Source organism: Nicrophorus vespilloides, unplaced genomic scaffold (genome assembly GCF_001412225.1).
Source record: "Nicrophorus vespilloides isolate i.1.1-1 unplaced genomic scaffold, Nicve_v1.0, whole genome shotgun sequence".
NCBI lineage: Eukaryota > Metazoa > Arthropoda > Insecta > Coleoptera > Silphidae > Nicrophorus > Nicrophorus vespilloides.
The window spans coordinates 476,124-498,202 of NW_017099680.1; the positions used below are offsets into that span (position 1 = coordinate 476,124).

The 22,079-nt window shown below is 33.6% G+C and overlaps 6 protein-coding genes across 6 annotated transcripts; 4 read left to right on the forward strand and 2 right to left on the reverse strand.

Annotated features, from left to right (window-relative positions):
- Positions 1-1,888: 1,888 nt before the first annotated feature.
- On the forward strand, positions 1,889-9,511 carry LOC108565183 (sushi, von Willebrand factor type A, EGF and pentraxin domain-containing protein 1-like). Its single transcript, XM_017924500.1, has 22 exons — positions 1,889-2,334; positions 2,387-2,518; positions 2,573-2,828; positions 2,889-3,065; positions 3,121-3,267; positions 3,319-3,711; positions 3,773-3,967; positions 4,022-4,123; positions 4,175-4,327; positions 4,386-4,507; positions 4,559-4,673; positions 4,728-5,378; positions 5,433-5,594; positions 5,653-5,970; positions 6,028-6,451; positions 6,507-6,753; positions 6,811-6,920; positions 6,982-7,154; positions 7,207-7,599; positions 7,660-8,259; positions 8,314-8,499; positions 9,253-9,511. Exons 1-22 carry the CDS (start codon positions 1,894-1,896, stop codon positions 9,411-9,413), a joined length of 5,658 nt encoding a protein of 1,885 aa, XP_017779989.1. The 5' UTR covers positions 1,889-1,893; the 3' UTR covers positions 9,414-9,511.
- On the forward strand, positions 8,601-9,015 carry LOC108565185 (chymotrypsin-elastase inhibitor ixodidin-like). Its single transcript, XM_017924501.1, has 2 exons — positions 8,601-8,701; positions 8,753-9,015. Exons 1-2 carry the CDS (start codon positions 8,647-8,649, stop codon positions 8,938-8,940), a joined length of 243 nt encoding a protein of 80 aa, XP_017779990.1. The 5' UTR covers positions 8,601-8,646; the 3' UTR covers positions 8,941-9,015.
- A 2,040-nt stretch (positions 9,512-11,551) lies between the features above and the next one.
- Positions 11,552-13,108, forward strand: LOC108565145 (NADH dehydrogenase [ubiquinone] 1 alpha subcomplex subunit 10, mitochondrial). Its single transcript, XM_017924434.1, has 4 exons — positions 11,552-11,875; positions 11,931-12,181; positions 12,238-12,859; positions 12,924-13,108. Exons 1-4 carry the CDS (start codon positions 11,648-11,650, stop codon positions 13,050-13,052), a joined length of 1,230 nt encoding a protein of 409 aa, XP_017779923.1. The 5' UTR covers positions 11,552-11,647; the 3' UTR covers positions 13,053-13,108.
- Positions 13,109-14,897: 1,789 nt separating this feature from the next.
- On the reverse strand, positions 14,898-19,710 carry LOC108565158 (triosephosphate isomerase). Its single transcript, XM_017924454.1, has 4 exons — positions 19,599-19,710; positions 18,948-19,193; positions 15,336-15,579; positions 14,898-15,276 (listed from the first exon to the last, which is right to left on the reverse strand). Exons 2-4 carry the CDS (start codon positions 19,168-19,170, stop codon positions 15,000-15,002), a joined length of 744 nt encoding a protein of 247 aa, XP_017779943.1. The 5' UTR covers positions 19,171-19,193; positions 19,599-19,710; the 3' UTR covers positions 14,898-14,999.
- Positions 15,586-18,841, forward strand: LOC108565155 (excitatory amino acid transporter 1-like). Its single transcript, XM_017924451.1, has 8 exons — positions 15,586-15,887; positions 16,975-17,269; positions 17,325-17,520; positions 17,577-17,656; positions 17,717-17,916; positions 17,975-18,198; positions 18,250-18,579; positions 18,639-18,841. Exons 2-8 carry the CDS (start codon positions 16,981-16,983, stop codon positions 18,787-18,789), a joined length of 1,470 nt encoding a protein of 489 aa, XP_017779940.1. The 5' UTR covers positions 15,586-15,887; positions 16,975-16,980; the 3' UTR covers positions 18,790-18,841.
- A 362-nt stretch (positions 19,711-20,072) lies between the features above and the next one.
- LOC108565156 (something about silencing protein 10) lies at positions 20,073-21,725 on the reverse strand. The gene is made up of 5 exons (XM_017924452.1): positions 21,626-21,725; positions 21,459-21,570; positions 20,975-21,401; positions 20,225-20,919; positions 20,073-20,162 (listed from the first exon to the last, which is right to left on the reverse strand). The coding sequence occupies exons 1-5, from the start codon at positions 21,646-21,648 to the stop codon at positions 20,073-20,075; spliced, it is 1,347 nt and encodes a 448-aa protein (XP_017779941.1). The 5' UTR covers positions 21,649-21,725.
- Positions 21,726-22,079: the final 354 nt, after the last annotated feature.

Below are 22,079 nucleotides of genomic sequence, written 5' to 3' on the forward strand. Positions count from 1 at the left end.
ATAACGACGACCACGAAAGTGACTATGGTCATATTGAAGATGAAGAAACTATCAATGTAAATGGAATTCCTGAGAGGCATGAGATATGCTATTATCCTGACGAATTCGATAGGATGATGTCCGAGATAATATAAAAAGAGGAAAAAGTAACTCAACACCCTGATGCTGATAATTACGACGAGGAGCGATATAACAAAGCGTCATGAAATCTGCTACAGTCTACCACCTGACATTATTAAAAGGGAAATATTTATTAGAAAACATTGTTTGTACAAATAAAAATTAACATTTTCAATTTAAATTGTTTATTGGTGTTTTGATGCATTTTTCTATTATTTTTAATATATATTTCTGACCAATATTATATATTTTCAAAATGTTATTTCTTCTTTGTCCTGTAGTTCAATTCAATTGTTTATTACTCGACAGAAGTAATAAGCTTTAAATGGTGCTATTACTCCTTAATCCAATTGTTTAATTGATAAACAATTGAAATTGCGATGTTTTTTTATATAGAAGCTTTGTTCTTAGAAGATATTTTTTGAATAAATAAACGAATAAATAAAAGTACATTCATATTTTTATATATATAACTTTACTCTGTGTGTTAATTTTTAAGGTGTACATTTTTAATTAAACGTCACAGTTTAAAAAATAATTAATTAATATATTCCATTTCATCGGTTTACGATATATATTTTCCTTATCAAAGAATACATTATACATATTTATCGTATATATTAAGGTATATATATTTATGATGTATACAATAAAATCACTATAAAAATGGAAGTCGATCAAAATGAAAACCAAAATACTTATTTGCAATCTACAAATAACTACAAGTAAAATGTACAAAGTAATTACATTTACTGTATTATTCATATTTGTTGCTTCCCAATATGGTAAGGGTATATAATATATAGTAATTTTAATAATATTTTTAATTACAAACAAATTACATTTTACATATTTTTTTTCAGTCGAAGCTGCAAATGTGGCAAGAGTTGCAAGAGCTACGAATTTGCCTCTTCGTTGCACATTATTAACCAAAATCTGCGGTACACCCACATTCGCTGACTTCAAATTATGTTTCCCTCTCTGCACTTGCAATGATCCAGCAGAATCCTCGATAAACTGCGATGGAAGTTGCGAACTCAGTTGTTTTTTCTAATGTAAATATTTAAATGGTTTTATGCAATATAATTAATGTTAGATATTTATGTTATTTTAATTTTATTCATTAACAGACAAATACTTTTCCCAACATTATGTTTTATTGGATAGATATTCAGATAAAATATATTTTCAAAAATAAAATATTTTAGGGAATGAGTACAAGAATGTTAGATACATTTAGTAAAAATGATACAAAAAAAATATCTTAAGAATGTTGTATTTTAAAAATAATATTTATTGCAAAAATAAATTACAAAATAATAAAACTTAATACAATAATAAAATTATAAAAATAAAATTTTACTGCTGCAAAAAGCTATTGACCATATGTCTTTTTGCTCGATGTTGTATTTTATTTCTATATAAAATATATTTTAGAAATCTGCTATGAAAATTGTATATTCAAACATTATAATTATTAATCTATATTTAATTTTTAGTACCAACAAAATAGTGTCCAATATGAAAATATAGTTTTTACTTGTTTGAAGATAATTTGTCTCGTTCATAGGATTTAAATAGAATGCATCGCTAATAAAAGTCACATAACATCTTTGTAGTTTTGAAATTCTCGCTGTTAGAAGCAGCAGCAGCGCGGATTAATTGTATTGAAATAAATTTACAGATGCAATGCAGATGTTTCACGATGTATAAAATTATTCGGTTTATTATTGTAATAAAATCTAAAAATAAACCCGATTAGGCGCCGTCCAAATGATACAAATTCCTCATCTAGTAGTAACAATGGCAGCGTCGACGAAGGCTGCCGCGTTCTTCTTCCTCCTCTTCCTTTCAATTGGGATAATATCGGTTATCGGTGCAGGTAAAACCTATCCTGATGTTATCAACGAGTTTTCAGATTACTTCAACTTCGGCGGTAAGAAAATCGCCACGAAATTGAATCGAGACCAACGCGAGAATTCCATCTTCAAGTCGAAAGTGGACATCATCGGTTCCGTCTTCAAACTAAACGTGGACAATCTGAAAACCGGAGGAATTCTCGATTTGGTCTTCCTTATTGATGCATCCTCGAGTGTAGGCGAAACCAATTTCAGGAGCGAACTGAAATTCGTGAAGAAATTACTTAGCGATGTTACCGTAGACTTCAACCACACCAGAATCGCTGTAGTCACCTTCAGTTCTCAGGAACATATAGTAAGTTTTATACTTCTTTTTAAGAAAACAATTATAAGAATGTATTCTCAAGGTGACGAACATCAACGAAATTTCCATGCCGACCGAAACCAACAACAAATGTTTGCTCTTGAATAAAGAATTGAACGAGATTAAGTACTCGGGTGGAGGAACTTACACTTTAGGCGCTTTCGAAATGGCTCAAGTACATTGTTTAATTAACAATCAAATGTAATTTCACTCACAAATTTTACCTTAGGATATATTAAACGGAAGCAGATCTGAAGCTAAGAAAATCATTTTCCTAATTACTGATGGTTTCTCGAATGGAGGAGATCCCATTCCCGTTGCAAAAGATTTAAAAGCTTTAGGTGTAACAATTTTCACCATAGGAATTCTCAATGGTAACTACAAAGAACTATATCAATTGGCTTCAGAGCCGGGCGAAATGTTTAGCTTCTTATTGGATAGTTTTGAACAGTTCGAAAGCCTAGCCAGAAGGGCTCTACACGTCGGTAATTACCATTGCATGAAACCACTTAAACTATCTTGTAAAACTACTTTAATAATTTAAGATCTGCAAAGCGGAGATTACATTCCTCTAGGATCAAATCAACCATGCGATAAACTTTGTCCCGAGAAGAATTGCTGCGATAATCAGGCTTTATGCACTTGTGGTACAACTACTGGTCACTACGCTTGTCTTTGCAGGCCTGGGTATTACGGTTCAGGTTTACAAAACGGATGCTCACGTGAGTCTATAAAACTATTAGAAGTAACCTTTAATTAATATTAACTTAATCATAGCTTGTCCGTCGGGAAGTTACGCAAGTGGACCAAACCTTTGTCTTCCTTGTCCGGACATTAATCATTACACTTTTCCACCAGCGATTGGGATCAGCAGTTGCACTTGTAAAAGCGGTTACAAAGCAGCTGATAACCATAAATGCGAAGGTATTAGGTACAAATTATAAATTTGATCAATTACGTAATTTCTTCTTGCAGTTATCACTTGTCCGAAACTTAAACCTCCTGAAAACGGATATTTCGTCAAAAGGAAGAATTGCAGTAACGTACTGAATAGCGCGTGCGGCGTTAGATGTTTTGTTGGTTACACTTTAATCGGAAGCAGCATAAGATTGTGTCTATCGAATGCCACTTGGAGCGGCAAGAATCCATCCTGCGAAGTAAAAACCTGCAATAAACTGCAGGCTCCTCCACACGGTTCAATGTACTGCAAGCACTCAGATTTAGGTGAAGACTTTACCGCAGAATCAAAACTTCCCGTGGACACAGTCTGCTCATTCGCTTGTGAAAGAGGAAGAACCTTAACAGGATCTGTTCAAAGGACTTGCTTACCTTTGGCTCGTTGGGATGGTTTAAAAACGGCTTGCAAACGTAAACTCTCTATTAAATTATCTTTAAATAATTACCTAATTTGTAATTTATGATTTATTAGAAATCAAATGCAACAGACTCTCGCAAATCAACTTTGGAACAGTCGAGCCAAAATCCTGCACAACAGGTAAACAGTCGTTCGGAAAGAAATGCAATATCGTTTGTAACGAAGGATTCGAATTGGTTGGTCCATCACAGAAAGTCTGCTCAGGACAGCACGGAACATGGGACAGTATTGATGAAGTATTTTGCAAAGGTTACATCAAATCCATCATGTAACATTGTATTTCTTATTGTTTAATATTTTTAGATATTACCAAACCGAATATTACTTGCCCTGATAATATACAAGCTGAAACTTTAACCGGAAAACCTTATGGTTTCGTTTCATGGAATGTCCCCAATGCTACTGGTAAATTCCAAATAAAATTCGAGAAAACATTTCTTATTAATTAAATTGCAGATAACTCCAATTTGAACGTCTCCATTTGGACTAAACCTTCCATAAAGAAAGTAAACAATTTCAAATTCAAAATTGGTACAACTATTGTCACGTATTTTGCTCAAGACGGCTTCAAGAACAGAGCTAAGTGTAATTTCACCGTTAAGATATTAGGTAAGCAGTATAAATCGATACATTCAGAATTATTAATTTAAGTACATTTTTTTTATAGATAAGCAACCTCCCAATATAGAACAATGCGTTGACCCTCCGCCGTTTTTAACCGTCGAGAAACAGCCGCAAAACTTAACATGGGATGAACCCGTCATCTATGATAATTCTCAAAACGTCAATGTAAGAGACTTATACAGTTCATATATTTAGATTTTATTTGTTTCTTTTAAGGTACATAAAACTCACGAATTTGGTTTGTTCGATATTGGAACTACTCAAGTGATTTACACCGCTACAGATTTCTCTAACAATACAGCCTCTTGTACACTCAATATAACATTACAAGGTAATTGCTGATTACTAAGAATTTGTTTAGTTCCAAAATAACATTTTTTTATAGAGTCCAAATGTGAAGATCTGCCCGATCCGATTTTCGGACATTCAGATTGTCAACCATTCTCCGACCAAATTCAATGCGTCGTCACTTGCGATGAGGGATATGCCCTACCTTTATATCAGTCAAGTGTAATTGATGTTGGCAATGAAACCAAATTCATTTGTGAGCATAGCCAACCCATGTGGTACAGCAACGCAGGAGCGCTTCTCGGCTGTTCCGTAAGTGAAATACCTTTGGAGGTGAATCATACTGGAGTTATTGAAGTGGACGATCGTAAAGAACTTTGTCAGAACGAAAGCAACTTAACAGATTTTGGAAATGAAATCGGCAACAAATTGGAAAACGATTGCGAAGGTTTCGAATGCAAAGTTACCACCGAAGCAATCTGTCTCGATGATGATGATAAGGATGAGGAGGAGGAGGAATCGTCGAATATAATAAAGAGGGAAATTGACGTGAGGGAAAAACCGGGCAAAAGGAAATTCTTTAGAAGGAAGAAGGTTAACGTAAAGTTCAAATTGCACGCCAAGAATATCGGTTTGGCTAAAAAAGTTCCCAACTTTAGTCAGATTAAGAAGGACGGTTTGAAAGTTCTCGTTCAAAAATCAAAAATCCTTTGTCCGAAAGGCTCTTTCATCAAAAAATTAAAATGCGGTAATCTTAATAATTAGAAATTTGCAATCTCAACCAATTGTCGTTTATCTGTAGTTCGTTGCCCAGAAGGAACATTCCACAATGAAACATCAAACTCTTGTCAAAGCTGCACAATTGGATCTTATAATGATAAAACCGGTCAAATGGGATGTTTATCATGTCCGGATCATTATTCTACCAGAAAGCTACATGCAAAATCTTTAGAAGATTGTATAGGTAATTAAATAATAATTTATGATTATTAATTCATTAATTTACATTACATTTGATTTAGAGCAATGTCCACCAGGAACTTATGCTAGAAAGAAGCAAATAAAACGACCGAAGAATCATCCAAATGCTATAATTGAAAGAACAACTCTGAAACCTTACTGCACATCTTGTCCTTTGGGACAATACCAATCCAAACACGGACAAATCAATTGCATGACTTGCTCGAAATCTTTGACCACATTTTCCAGAGGTGCAATCAGTTCGAACGATTGCGTTCCGAATACCGATTACCAATGCCAAATAGAAAAAGTTTGCAATTCCGGCACATGCGTTGTCGAAGAATTTCAGTACTCTTGTTTATGCGATGATAATTACATAGGTATGCGTTTCGCGCATAAAATTTTGATTATATAATTAATATGTTGTTGCATTTAAGGATCGCATTGTGAAATTGGTAGTGAACCGTGCTCATCGAATCCATGCCAGAACAACGGGACTTGCATCAACGAAGATCAATCAACTTACAGTTGCAAGTGTCTGGAAGGTTATTTAGGATTGAGTTGCGGAGAAATAGCAGATACTTGTAAATTACAATGTACAAACGGTGGAACCTGCCTTAACACCGAGGATGAGGAAATCTGCTTATGTCCTAAAGGATTTATTGGTGATTTGTGCGATAAAAAATTGGAATATTGCTTCGAAGAATTATGTCAAAACAATGGCTCCTGTAGAGAAGATATCAATGGATTCAAGTGTATGTGCGAAGGAGGATTCGTAGGTCGAAGATGCAGTTACTTACCATGCGATTATCAACCGTGCCCAGACAACGCTATTTGCTACAACGAAAATTCGACTTTCAAGTACTTCGCTAATAATTTTAATTACATGATACGTAACATTCCTCCTAATCAACAGGTGTGAATGTCTGGAGGGTTTCGAAGGAGTAAATTGCACGCAGAAATTGGATCCTTGTAAAAACGTCAATTGTCACAATGGGAAATGCGAAGAAATCGAAAATTTTAGTTACAAATGTAAGTGTTTCAGAGGATTTTCAGGGAAAAATTGTGACAATGAATTGAAAGAGGATTACATTCTGAACTTTCCGAGATCATCGACCACAGATTTTGTGAATATGGACGGTTTCCAAAACGATCTTAATCAAGTAATTATAAGCAACAAAACCTTAAGTCAATACCACCTTGTAAATTAATTATTTGAGGTTTCCATCTGTTTATGGGTAAAAACGAACGATAGTTTTAATTATGGAACTATATTGTCGTATGCAACTGCTGAATTTGATAATGCCTTTACAATTACCGATTACACTGGGTAAATAATTATTATGTTATCATTTTTTTTAAGTATTGTAACATTAATTGAAATATTTTAGATTGGTAATTTATATTAACAATAAATACATAGTCAGTGATATTGTATTGAACGATGGAAACTGGAATTTCTTCTGCTTTAATTGGGAAAGTCTTGATGGAATTTTTGGAATATATCTTAACGGAAAAATGATTCAAAATGGAACAAATTTATCAAAAGGCGAACAAATTAAAGGTGAATTAGGAATATACTTAATAGAGTTAATTGCATTAAAGAATGATTTTAGGTGGCGGAAAGTTATTTTTGGGTCAAGAGCAAGATGTACTAGGAGGGAAATTCAGCAGGTCAGAATCGTTTCTTGGAAGAATGGCATATTTCGAAATGCATTCTAAAGTCTTGAGTCATGGCGATATCATAGAATCGATGAGTTGCAACCAAAGTGTTTTTGGAGATGTATATACTTGGCCGGAAATCGCGATTGGAATTAATGGAGATATCACTGTAGAAGACTCAACGTTTTGCAAGAATTGCCCAATTCTGGAAGCGCCCATCAACGGAAACGTAACTATTGTAAATTCCACTGCTTTCTACTCTTGCAAAAACGGGTACAATACCAATATTACTCAAAGGATTTGCACGAAATCTTCGAAATGGGATAAAGTCGCTCCTATTTGTATACGTAATTAATACATGTTATAATATCTGAGATAATATATATAATGCGATTTTATTTTTCTAGCTGTGAAATGCGGACATCCGGGTTATATTTCAAACGGTGTGTTTCGTGGAAGGCGATACACATATTCCGAAGAGCTTACCTACAAATGCAACCACGGTTACAACTTGACCGGTTCGAAAATTAGGACTTGTAAGGAAGATGGGAATTGGTATCCTGAAGCTCCGAAATGCGTGGGAATACAATGCATTAAGTTCGATGCGCCTGAAAATGCGCAACTTCTTGTATTGACTGAAGACTATACTGAGGCTGCTTTCGAAGATTACGACAACTTCGAGGTAGGATTACAGGTGGAAGTTAAGTGCGTCGAAGAATCTGAGTTGAATGGAGAGAGCGTCCTTACGTGCTTACACGATGGCAGCTGGGACTACGATATACCAATCTGCAAATCCACGAAGAAATTGAAGATTCCTTGCAGCTTGGAACATGTACCTGAAGCTCCAACAAACGGATATTTAGAAGAAGCGAGTTTAGCTTTGGTGCAGAGCAATGAAGCCGAATCGGTTTATTACAAATGCAGAGAGGGTTACAAAATGCATGGTTCAAATATCAGTACTTGCATCATCGATGGTTATTGGACCGAATTGAAGATGTCCTGCTTAGGTGAGTTCTGTAATCACTTGTATTATTTCAATATTTACTTAAATTATTTCGTAGCAAACATGTGTCCAAAACCACCGAAGTATAAGCATATGGTACCGAAACTCTTGGAGCCAGATCAGGTCTTCCAAATTGGTAACATGCTTACGTACGAGTGCGTGAAAGGTTACAAAGGCTTTTCCAACATGCGACTGCGGTGCATGTCTAATGGAAATTGGGGCAGGATGCAAGGCAAATGTTTTAGTAAGTCATACATTACACTGCATTATCATTCGCTTAACACAATCTAATCGACGTGTCAGAATTAATGACCCCATAAATTAAAATCGGTCCAAATAAATACGAGTGCAAAAAGGCGGAGAGCAACCAAATACGTGTTGATCATCGAGCATGTCTAAGTTGTTAACGATCTTCTGTCTTTTCGTTTGCGTGGGCATCGCCATGGGTAAGATATTTTCAATGCTGATACACTAGATGGACAAATTTCAATTTGAAGGTGGTATGCAATGTTCGAGCGGCCAAGCTTACTCCAGATGCGGATCCGGGTGTTCCCAGATTTGCGGCGATGATTATATACCTTTCTGCGAAGTCGGATGCGTTCCTGGATGCTTCTGTCCGAAAGGACAACTCATCGATCGAAAAACCGGGAGATGCATCCCGTGCCAACCAAACCTGCCCGAATAAATGAACACGCTGATTATAAATATTTCGACTTGTAATTGAATAAAAATTAACTTGCATATGCATGATCTATAGAAACATAACTTCATATTTAACACACCAATTTATTTATAGGAAGTTTTAATTGAAAATTGGACATTTGATTTCTACAAAAAATGTAATAATAACAATAAGTTTGTATAATGTTTCTATAATTTTAGTTCACTATTTAAAACTACTTACACACACAATAATAATATAAGTATATGAGAATTACCTTACTATACAATTATAATATAAACAAACAAAAATATAACATATGTAACTTTTTTTCAGAAATTTCGTGTGGAAAACCAGTTGTATTGGAAGATACACAAATTGTTGGACGATCGTATCTGTACAACAATACAATTACCTTAATTTGTCCAAACAAAGTGGAGAAGATGTTGCTGTGCGAAAGCGATGGAAAATGGAAAGGAAACATGGAGAATTGTTAACAGTTTATTTACATTTTTAATTTGGAATATATGTGTGAATAATATAACGTTTTATGTATAATAGGTGGTTAAAAAAAAGTTTAAAATTAAACGTTAACAAACAATATAAAATTATAACTTATTTACTATATGAAATAGATGTATCAATTAAGGTCGAATTTATATCATTGTGAACAATTATTTAGTTATCTAAATAAAGGATTAAATAAAACTTTATTTGAAAAACCATTTATAATAATTATTTTTTTTTATAAATCACAATTATTTATTAATTGACCATTTTTTGGTATTCCATTAACTTTAATTTATTAAAAAAAATATTTTGAGAATTAGCTAATTAGATACTTGAGTCATTCCACATTAAAAAATATTATAGTACTAAAGTAATAATTGTACCAAGAAAATAAGGTAATAACACATGTTTTTATTAAAGGAATCTCTTTATCAACATTTTCTTTTAAACGTTTAACATTCTTTCGATAATATTATACGTATAAAGGTTCGAACTAAAACTTGAATTTGAACAGTACTTTCATATTAATAATATACAGTACTTTTAAACCCTCATAATGAATATTTTTTGGAAAATTTCGTTACTTTTAACAACAGTTTATATTTGCATATATGGTAAGTTCAATTGCTTTTAATCTCTTTGATTATAAATTTCATATCGACTTGCAGCGCAAACATGTACCAATGGACAGGTTTATGTCGCTTGTGGATCGGCTTGTCCAAATGCTACTTATTGCAATCTCAATTATACTTTCTTCTGTGAGGTCGGATGTGTATCTGGATGTCGATGTCCCAATGGAACCAAAGCTGTTTCTAAAACCAACAATACTTGTGTGGTTTGTTAATAGTAAATTTAATGTATTTATAACAAGGTGCTATGCTCAAGCAGCTCTTAATAAATAAATTATGTTTATAACAATATTGCAATTAGTTTTATATCGGATTTTGAAAAATGATGTGAATATTCAATTCTTCCACTGGTTGTTATGAATCATATTTGCAATTTTGAATAGTATTGATTTAAAATGCAAATTGTAATTTCACATGTAAACAAGCCATTGGGAAACTTTGCAATCGATTTCAAGTATTTCCAAATATCCATATTATTAATAGGTGTGCAATCAATGAAAAATGCCTATATATAAAGCTGGAAACAACATTTAAATTGTACATTTATATTACAGTCAACAGTTGGTTAAGTATGAAGATGTTGCTAAAAGTGTTAATACCGTTGGCATGTATGTACGTGTTTATATACGGTAAGCATAAACTTGTATAATTTATAATCTAGTGTCCAACCTAATATTACATTAAAGGTCAATTTTGTCCAAGCGGACAAGTTTTTTCAATATGTGGATCGGCTTGTCCAAATGATACCTATTGTGGACAAGACTACGTTCCATTTTGTGAGGTCGGATGCATTGGAGGATGTCGATGTCCTGAAGGAATGCTTCAAGCTTCCTTAATTAATACCTCTTGTGTGACTACTTGTCCAGCACCTTAAAAAAATGTTAAACAATATATTAATCTAATATGTTAATAGCTATAAGTAATTGCAATTATAACAATTCTCTAGAAACAGTTATGCACTTTCAATTTAATTTTAGTTTATTGAGTATTGATTATTTTTTCTTATAGAATATTATTTTGTAAAGTTTTCAATTACGCGAATTAATTGATTAAGTAATGAATTTAGTGAAAGGGTCCTAATTAATAAAGTTTTTACAATTAATATACATTTTTTTATCTTTAAAAAGAAATATTAACTCAGAAATTCCTAAACAACTTCGTCAAGGAAGAGGTAATTCATCTTTTCTGGATATTTTCTAAAACATTATAATAATGCCCCACTGGGCATGTTCGAAAGGTGGTACAGTGTCCCACCGCTTCTGAAGTAGTTAAAACATAATCAGTTTTTCCTGAATACGTCTCTGTATTGTTTGAACCATATTAAACTGTTTTCAGCGCCATCTGCATTAATATGTCTACATTAATATTATAATTTATTTAGTTTTATTAAAAAATGTAAATGCACTAAAATAATCTTTTTAATGGGAAAAATAAATAAAATTGATTTATATTGTATAATTATTGAATTAAAGATCATTTATGGTTATGTTCGCTGAAGTTAGCACTAAACTGTGTCGACAGCTGTCAAAACGACTTGTCACACACTGTATTATGTAAAGAACTTTTTGAACCCAGATTAGGGCACATTGAGAATGGGTTCTTTGATTCGAATTAGCTTCGGCAGGTTGTCCGGAACCTGTAAATTATTAAACCGGAAGAACATCGAATTTGTTGGATTGCGATGCATTTCCGGCAAGACGATTAAACTGAAGGACCCTTCGATTGTCAGGCCAGCCCCATGGGACTACAAGGAGAGAAGATACACCTGGTTCCATAGTTTGTATGATAAAACCACCTCCAGGTTCGATGAAAACTCTAAGGTAATGTAAATGGTTCAAGAATGATGTGTTATGTAAAGTACATGTTATGTTTTAGATTGTCATTGTCGAAGGGCCTGTTGCTGCTGGCAAAACGAAATTTGCCAAAACCTTGGCTGATGAGTTGGATATGCTTTACATGCCAGAAGCTAATCTGGATATGAATTACATCAACAACTACGGTTATGATTTGCGTAAACTTGATGAGCAGGTACCAGAATCCTGCAGAAGCTTCGATGTGAACAACTTCTTGTTGAATCCTCAAAATAGACTCACTGCCAACTTCCAAATGGAACAATATATTGTAAAGTAAGTAAACTGTGAGATTAATCATAAAACAATGTTCTTATATATATTTTTTTTAGATTCTCTCAATATATTGATGCTTTGGCTCATCTTCTGAGCACTGGACAAGGTGTTGTATTGGACAGAAGTGTTTATTCTGACTTTGTCTTCATGGAAGCTATGTGCAAAAATGGATATGTTTCCAAACCAGCAAGATCCGCGTATTACGAATTGCGTCAGAACACCATTGAAGAATTAATGAGACCGCATTTGGTCATTTACTTGGATGTTCCTGTACCCAAAGTACTTGAAAATATCAAGGAACGCAGCATCAGCTATGAAGTCAACTCCAAAGTCTTAACGCCAGAATATTTAAGCGAAATGGAAACGAATTACAAACAGAAGTACTTGAAGGAAATCAGCAAGCACGCTGAATTGTTGGTCTACGACTGGTCCGAGGGTGGTGATCCAGAGGTCGTTGTCGAAGATATTGAGAGAATCGACTTCGCCGCCACGGATAATCCGCTAATGAAAATGAAGGATTGGGATTTCCGTCTCGAAGAGGAATGGGCCTGTGCGAGAAACAGATACGCAGACGACAAGAATAACATTATGATGATGGTCAATATTCCAAGATTCGATGTGCCTGAATTTGTGATCAGTCATGACGACTATAAAGCATACGTGGATGCTCTGAAGCAGGTATATTTTTGAAATATGAATATTTTAATTAAGAATACGATAATAATTATGTGCTTGTTTTTAGGCACCCGGCGAAAAATACCAATTGGGTTATAATACGGATTTAGGAGATACAGGTCTTCTTTTCAAGAGCAAACTACAAAAAAGAGTCACCTTACCTCTCAGGGAGAGAAGGTGTCCTGACGCATATTAATTATTTTCAGAAATAAATAAATTTGTATTATAAATAAAACACTCTTAATCTTAAAAAAAACAATTTAAGATATAAATTTATTCAATCATTATTATTTGTGGTCATTTACTTCATTTTTGTAAAAAACATAGTTATAAATCGGCTATTGAATAGTATTTATTAACAAATTTTATGACGAAATCACTAAAAAATATATCAGAAAATTATTCAGTTTTGATTTCTAAGTTAGAAAATTATTAACTACTTAATAAAACTTCAAATATCTTTTATATCCACGAAACTTTAATTTCCCAAAAATATCTATATTATTGATCTGATGCGATTTCAGTCTATAGATTTTTGATTGAGTTTCTAATTTACAAGCTCAAACCACGTTCATTTAAATTATATGAAGATGTATATTTTATGTAAACCAGACTGATGCAACAACAATTTTAAACCTATGATAGTATTTTAAATTAATATTCTAATCCATATTTGAACAGTTTATTGCAATGGTTACATTCATAATATACATTTTCTTAAAACTTGCTTTAAACAAATGTTTATAAAATTCCAATCCAGTCACACAATTGATACTTTTGAATTTTGCTGTAAAAACGAATGTAAATGATTGTATGCACTTATAAACATTTATATACAACTTTTGCTCAGGAGATCAATATATATTATACTTCTACTTTAGTAGATCGATTCTTTTTATAAGAAATACCATTTTTCTAAATGATCTACTAAGAACTAATAATATCTCTAAAAATACCAATCAAATTAATTGAGGAAGCATTTCGAAAATTCGTATAAAATTTTCAAATTAATTGGAAATACCTAGTAGTATAATCATTAAAAATAGAAAAGAAATAAATAATTCATTTTAAGACGGTAGTTAGTACGTATTGTTCTTGTGATCATTGAATCATAATTTATCATCACACAAAATATGATGAATGCTCTTCAAAACATATATAATTCAAGAAAACTTTCGTTCTATCAGAAAATTTAAAAAAACATCAACCATTATTTTTTAAACAAGAAATTAGTTTAAAAGTAAAACATATTTTTTAGAATCAAAACTTTTGCTGGTAATTTAAGGTTGTCATGCCTAGTAGGACATTATTATACTTTTCTAGGAAATGTCCAGGAAAGAGGAATTATCATTTAATTTAGTTAGTATGTTAAAGGATGAATCTTGATAAGTCAGTTGACGTAACTATCTGATTCAGTTGTTTAGGAATTTCAGGCCCCTCAAAGAGTTAATGCGACGTTCGGGAGGAAATTTACTAACTTAAATTACTTCATGAATTATAATATTAAGAACGGTTACAAATCAATTTGTATTGGCGGTGTTTGATATTCAAATAATCCGATAATAGCAATGATTGATCCAATTTGATACTTCAATCAATACGTGGTCGTGTCGGTGATTTGGGTAATTTTTTTCTAATTTTATAACATTAAATAATTGTTATCTGCATAGGTTTTTATTTCAATCTTGACTGCCGATTTACTACGAAATATTTCTCATATTTTCGCTTTAGGTATAAAAAGATAACTTTACTTACATTTATATTCTTGTCATCAAAACGATATACTTAATTCAACAAACTTCTCTGCAATTCACTATGACAGATTAATTTGGTTGTATAACAAAAGCGTGTCGGTCTTTCCAAAGTTTACTCAATTTCTCAACAGTGGAAACATCTGCTAAATGATTAGAACAATCAATTGAACCAACTAGATCTTCTGTGAATAACAAATAAAACAAATGTTTAATTTAAAAAGTTTAATATTTTTTCGTATTAATGGTAATTTAAAATTAATTATTGCAATTAACAATGATAATAAACATTTGCATAATTTATCGTAAAAATGGAATGGATAAAAAAAATAAAATTTCTTGTAAAAATCAATAGTATAATGATATGAAGATAACGTGCTCATCAATCACGTTCAGCATTTGGCGTTGACGATGTTGACGAATTCCGGCTTCAAGGAAGCACCGCCCACGAGGAAACCATCGATGTCTCCTTGAGAAGCCAATTCCTTGCAGTTGGACGCAGTTACCGAACCGCCGTATTGAATCCTGACTTTGGCAGCGACATCGGCGCTGATATTCTCTGCAATCCACTTGCGAAGAGATTGATGGACCTCTTGAGCTTGAGCTGGGGTGGCTGTCTTTCCAGTTCCAATAGCCCAAACCGGCTCGTAAGCTAACACAACTTTGGACCTATCAAAACAGAGATTTCTATCAATAATGCAAATACTAAAATATCATTTGAAACTAACCAATCGTTGATTTTATCGGCGACGGCTTTGGTCTGCCTGTAGACGACTTCTTCGGTCTTTCCGGCCTCGCGTTCCTCCAGCTTCTCACCGATGCAGGCGATCACATTCAGACCACTCTCCAGAGCATGTTTAACCTTATCTCCAATTAATTCGTCGGATTCTCCGAAGACATGGCGCCTCTCCGAATGTCCAAGAATCACCCAATCGCATCCAACATCGGCGATCATCGCAGGCGAAATTTCACCTGAAATCATAAACAGTCTAATCTAAATTGTGTACAATATGGCATGAAATTATGAGGATTATCTGAGGTGACAATTATAAGATTATGGATGGCTTTCGAAAACTCATGATGGGAGGAATGCGCGAAGCGCTGAGAGGATGTTAGGATGATGATCAGTCAATCATAATCCGCGGCACGTCCATAGCAGAAAACGCGCGCAACACCATCAGAATTCTTAATTTAAAATAATTAAATCTTGAAAACAAACGCATTAAAAAATAGCAATTATTAATTGAGCCAGCAGACGGCGTTTGACACCCATACAAGACGTAAGTCCGCTCATCACAAATATTATTTATTTTATTCTTTACAATCACTTCTTACAATTCAGATATCAAAATTTTAATCTTAATCTTGTAGCAATTCAACTTAAGTCTATTGCTTTATTGATTTTTTTCTTAGATAATACTTCGTTATCTTTAAGTCATCAAACTGTAATTATCCATTGAATTACACAATTATTACCACAAACGTTTTGAATAGTCGATTGCGTCATCAATACATATGCAAATTGATTAAGGCCAATTATCAAATAAATTTGCAAAAAAACCGCACTCTAAGAGTTTTTTTTGCGGTTTTCGAGGAATATATTTTAGCATTTCAATTTAAACATAAATTTAAAACTTTTGCGGTTTACAAAGCAATTTGCAATTGGAATTATTTGAGCATGTATCCAGATTGTTCCAGTACCAACTGGACTAATTACCCCTTGCGTTAGTGATCATTTAAAGTCGATCACGTTAATTATTGAGCCTTCAATTAAATGGAATTGAATTCAGAAAAATGCGAATTGAATTTAATTGCACGTATATTAATATCATTAGAGTCTATAATCGAATGAGAATGAATCATTCTGGAATCGTGCAAATGGGGCGAGGAATTCTTGGTGGCACAGAAAACACACAGCAGCAAGTTGCACAATCCTACTTATCTAATCAACCATTTGCGTGTTTATCACTACCATTTAATAAAACAAACCATTATTGCCCAATAAATATAAAACGCGCAGCAGGAAGAGGGAGAGAATGCATGATCGACAGTGTCAGTCTAATTCAATAAATTTAGATAAGGGATTGTTCAATAAAAGATGAAAGTTTGTCGATTAATTGGTTCAAAGTATATTTAATGGTTGAATGGGAATGGGCGGTAAAAAGTAAAATTGATTTTTTGAAAGTCAACCGTAGAAGAGTGAAAAAAACGTAGACCGAGGTAAACAGGTAAAAGTGGGGCTCTCGAAGATCAGTGCGAGCGGTGGTGAGCGAGAGCTCGATTGCGCTTATTTCAAAACAGCGAAAAAATCTGTGCGGAGAAAGCCAAAGGAATTGCACAATTTCACCGTCCACTATACTGTCTTAGCTCAAAATGCAGACATCGATCGAAGGCTTAGACGGATCTGAGGAGAAGCGTTCCGGAGGCTGCTTAAGATGCTTGCGTTCGAATCTTCTCACACTTCTTACGGTCGCTGGGGTGGTTCTCGGTGCTGGTTTGGGCTTCATCCTGAAAAGCGTCAAAGAAGACTGGACCGAAAGGGAAATTATGTACGTGAACTTCGTCGGTGATATATTCCTGCGGATGCTCAAAGCTCTCATTCTACCGCTCATTATATCCTCGCTCATATCAGCCATAGCTAACTTAGATCTCTCATTATCAGGTAAGCTTCATGTTTATAATTAATCATTAATTATTGATTAAACGTGTTGTTTTAGGCAAAATTGCCGCACGCGCAATCGTTTATTACATGCTTACAACCGTTCTGGCTGTGATTTTGGGAATCATCCTCGTCACAACTATCCGACCTGGTGATAACAGCGATGATACTACCAGCCAAAACGAAGATGAAGTCGTGGTAGATCCGTTCACGCAAAAAGGCACCACAGCAGACACATTACTCGATTTAGTTAGGTAATTTTGTAAATAAATATTCAATCTAATTCGCTTTAATAAACATCATCTTTTAGGAGCATGTTTCCTCCGAATTTGATTGAAGCATGCACCAAACAGCATCGGACATTGTTAACTCGATCAAAATCTACACCAGGTAAAATACAAATTACAATAAAATGAATAGAATAAAACTAAAACATTCTCAACATTTTAGAAGATTTACCAATTGAACTGTGGAAAGTTGGAAGTGAATCTGTGGATGGAATGAACATTCTCGGATTGGTCGTTTTCTCTGTGATTTTCGGTGTAACTCTCGCTAAGATTGGAGAGGAAGGAAGACCATTGGCCAACTTTTTTCAATCTCTTATGTCTGCCATGATGACAATAACGACTTGGGTCATTTGGCTTTCGCCAGTGAGCATACAAAACATTAAAGAAATACATTCACTAATAACAACAATATTGATTGTAGGTCGGAATATTTTTTTTGGTTGCATCGAAAATACTCGAAATGCAGGACATTGTAGAGACCATGAGCCAAATGGGCATGTATTTCGTGACAGTTTTGGTGGGAATTTTGATCCACGGCTTTGTTTTCCTTCCTTTGATATTCTTTCTGTTCACCAAACGCAATCCGTTGAAGTACATCAGCAATATGGGTCAGGCCATAGCCACCGCTTTCGGAACTGCCTCTAGGTATGATTATTACTTGAAGGATTCATTTAAAATTAAATATTCGCATTTTAGCTCCGCTTCACTGCCTGTGACTATACAGTGTTTAGAGAACAACAACGGAATAAATAAAATCGTTTCGCGATTTGTACTTCCTATTGGTGCCACGATTAACATGGACGGAACCGCACTCTATGAAGCTGTGGCGGCTATTTTCATTGCTCAAGTTAAGAAAGTAAGTTTAAGCGTGGGACAAGTTGTAGCAATTAGTATAACAGCTACTGCAGCCAGCATAGGCGCAGCGGGAATCCCCCAAGCTGGATTAGTAACTATGGTGATGGTTTTGGATACAGTTGGATTGACCGCTAAAGAAGTGACTTTAATTTTGGCTGTGGATTGGTTGCTGTGAGTATAGAATACACGTAATATTTAAAATTACTATACGTAATGCAACGTCTTTTCAGGGATCGTTTCAGGACTGCCATCAACGTATTAGGTGATTCATTTGGCGCTGGTATTGTCGACCATTTGAGCCAGAAAGAGCTACAGAATTTGCACAACAAACCAAAAGAAGCGTACGATAACAAATCGTTGCAACCAGATGAACCAATTTAAATTTGAACAGATTCAAATTTAAATTTCAAAAATATGTTATAATGACGATGAAGCGCCATTTAATTTTTTTTAATGTAGTAATACAACTTAAATTATAGCTTTAATAATATGTAGATTTTATCAATAAATATGACTAGGCTAGTGAATGTATTGCGTACCTGTAAACGCGCCCTTTGGAACCTTGTAGCAGTTTTGGGCGGCGACTTTAATAGTTTCAGGCAAGTTGCTTCTGGCATGTTCCAGGTAGATGGCAGGAACACCGACAACGACTTCGGTTTCTGCGTTCAATGGTCCCTTTTTCAAGAATTCAATGATCTCTCCAATTTGGCTCTTGCTGCCGTTCATCTTCCAGTTTCCACCAACGATGAATTTACGCGACATCTTGCTAGCAATTAATTTCAACACTGAAACAAATAGTGTAATAATTTTAAAAAACTATAGCTTTATATAATATTAGACAACCATTTCTGCTTTTTCAAATTATTAAAAGCTTATCTAGATAATGTGATTACTATTGATTAATTACATAATGATTAGCAAATAAATTAATCATGTTTACAATATAATTCCAATTAGATTTAATCATTAATAACATTTATTAAACAAATATTAATTTTGTTGAGAATAATGATTACTAATAATAATGATCCCTTTACACTTAAAAAAAATCAACAATCCGGTTTACGTGCATTAAACAAAATACATTTACTAATGTATTGCATTTTACAAAAGCTATCTAGATTTACTAATATAATCCATTTTTAATTGCAATTCCAATTAATTATAATGTATCAAAGCTTTTTGCTTACCTTTTGCAGTAGAGAAACAAATTTGTAATGAGGAATGAAAGTGTCTGCGTGATAAAAGCCGCAGAATTTATGTGTAAAAAATTTGTCGCTTTTGACCTATTGGACCCTCAAAGGTGAAATGACTCCGCCCACAGAACTCTACCCATCTAGATAATTTTCAAACGAAAGCGCGCCAAAACTAAAACCCACTTGAAGTTATCAACAAACTACTTGTTTATGTCAAAAATTCAAATGTTTATTTGACTTTTGCCAAATAAAATGACAATAATTTAAAATTTAAATTCAAATTATACGACTCACCTTTCGCCATTTACCATGTTTCATACAAAAATACTTAAAATAGAACACACCAAATCCCTCCCCCCAGTTATTAAAGGTGCAATTGTAATGATTTTGGCAAAATTAAAGGAATGTGGTAATTAAACAAAAAAAATGATATTTAAACAATTTATTTGAAATATAATAAAAATATAATTATTTAATCTTGATACTCTTTGTAACAGATGCTTTAATTCCTGATATTTCACCACCATATCTGGACATTTCCGTTCGCACTTCCCGCACCTAGTAGAAATTAAACAAAATATAAAATTCGTTCTCTTCAATATGTTTAACTTGATACTTACAGCACCCTTCCTGCGAATTTTAGCTTTCCTGTACTTATTTCTATGCTTAACCCTTGGATTTCTTTGCTCCTTCTTTCTGACTGGCATCAAGCCCTTGTTCTTGAACATTTGATAAGTAATTTGACGTCTCGTGTCACCTTCCTGAGTTACAGCTTGTTCTTCTTCCTCCCCTTCTTCCTTTTCTCCATCCTCGTCCTCCTCATCCTCGTCATCAGAATCCTCCAACATAGCTTCATCACTTTCTTTAAGTTTCTTCTTGGGTTGAACTACTTCCTCGTCAATATCCTCTTCATCCAACTTCTTCTTTTTCTTATTTTCAACTTCCTTCTTCTCCTTACTCAATTTGGACAATAATTTCAAAGTTTTCTTCTTCTTTGATTTCACTTGTAATCCCTCGTCGTCATCATTTACTTTAGCAACAAGCAGTTCCAGTTGAGGCTTAATTACTTCATCAAAAACGGGTTCCATTTTATTTAACAGTTCGCGAAATTGATACAACCTCTTTATGATTGGATGCTTTTGGACGTTCACGCGATTCGATTTTAAAAGCATATACATGTAAATGTTGTTAAAGTAATTTAAAATTAATTCGTAATACGTCATGACAAAATCCTTTGCACGACAATCTTCAATTTTATTCTGTTTTATGAGTTTGATTACTGGATAAATTATATCTTTAATCAATTCCATTTTACCTGTAACAAATATTATTAATAAAACTGCACACAAGAAATTACATGAATAACTTACTTTCATAATCTTCTACTAATCCAAAAAATTCAGGTGATTCTTTCTGCAAGAGTTCTAATCTTTGTCTCTTACTTAAAGTAGTAATATCAGTTTTAACTACTTCCTTCACCACTTCTTTTTCAACTTTAGGTTGCTCTTTAGCCTCAAATCCTAAAGAGAAGTCATCATCATCTAGCTGCTTCACTAATTCAGCTTGTAAATTTCTTGTTTCTTCCTCTTCCTTCTCTGCATCTTCTGCATCCTGGCCTTGGAAGCCACCATAATCTTGATCTACATAGTCAGTAGCATAGTAATGACTCTTCTTTTTACCCCATGCTTTTGCATTTGGTAAACCATCATCCTCCTGTCCTTCGACATCACTAAGAGCAATTTCACTTTGCACATCCTCTTCATCTTCAGATTCTGAACGTACCCCATAGATTTCTTCCTACAAATTTATTAATTAATTTAAAATTTAACTCATAACATAAAAGTATGAACTTACTTCAGAGTCTGAATATTTGGGTCCTTTATTTCTTGCTTTCTTTAACAGCTTTAAGTCATTCTCTGATAAATCATCATCAGAGTCTGTAGGCTCATAATCAGAGTCTTGTAATCTAAAAACCACAGTTGTTGAATAAGTTGTTTAAATACTATAAAATAATAACTAACTTTATATGTTCCTTCGGCCGCATGTTGACATCCACGTGAAAATTGATACTGAATCAATTGTTGGTTATGTTATGGTTAACTTCCACAGTAGTTCAAATAAAAAAAATGGCGGATATTCGTAGTTTATTTTTTCCTAAATAGTTCAAACGAGTCCATTAATAAAAATACCGTAATTCCACATGGCACAAATATACATTATTGTATTATGTCGTAATTCTTCATTCCAATGAATAAAAGAACTATGATAATGTAATCTTATCTTTCAGATCCAAAGTAAAATAATTAATCATTGGGATGACATTTGAAAACATGAACACTTAAATTACGTGCAATTCCTTCAATTACAAATCCATATTTTTAAAATGAAAACTCAAAGAAAAATAACAAATATGTTTTTTTTCCTAATTTATTAACGAAATTATGTATGTTATCGTGATACAAACATACATTTATA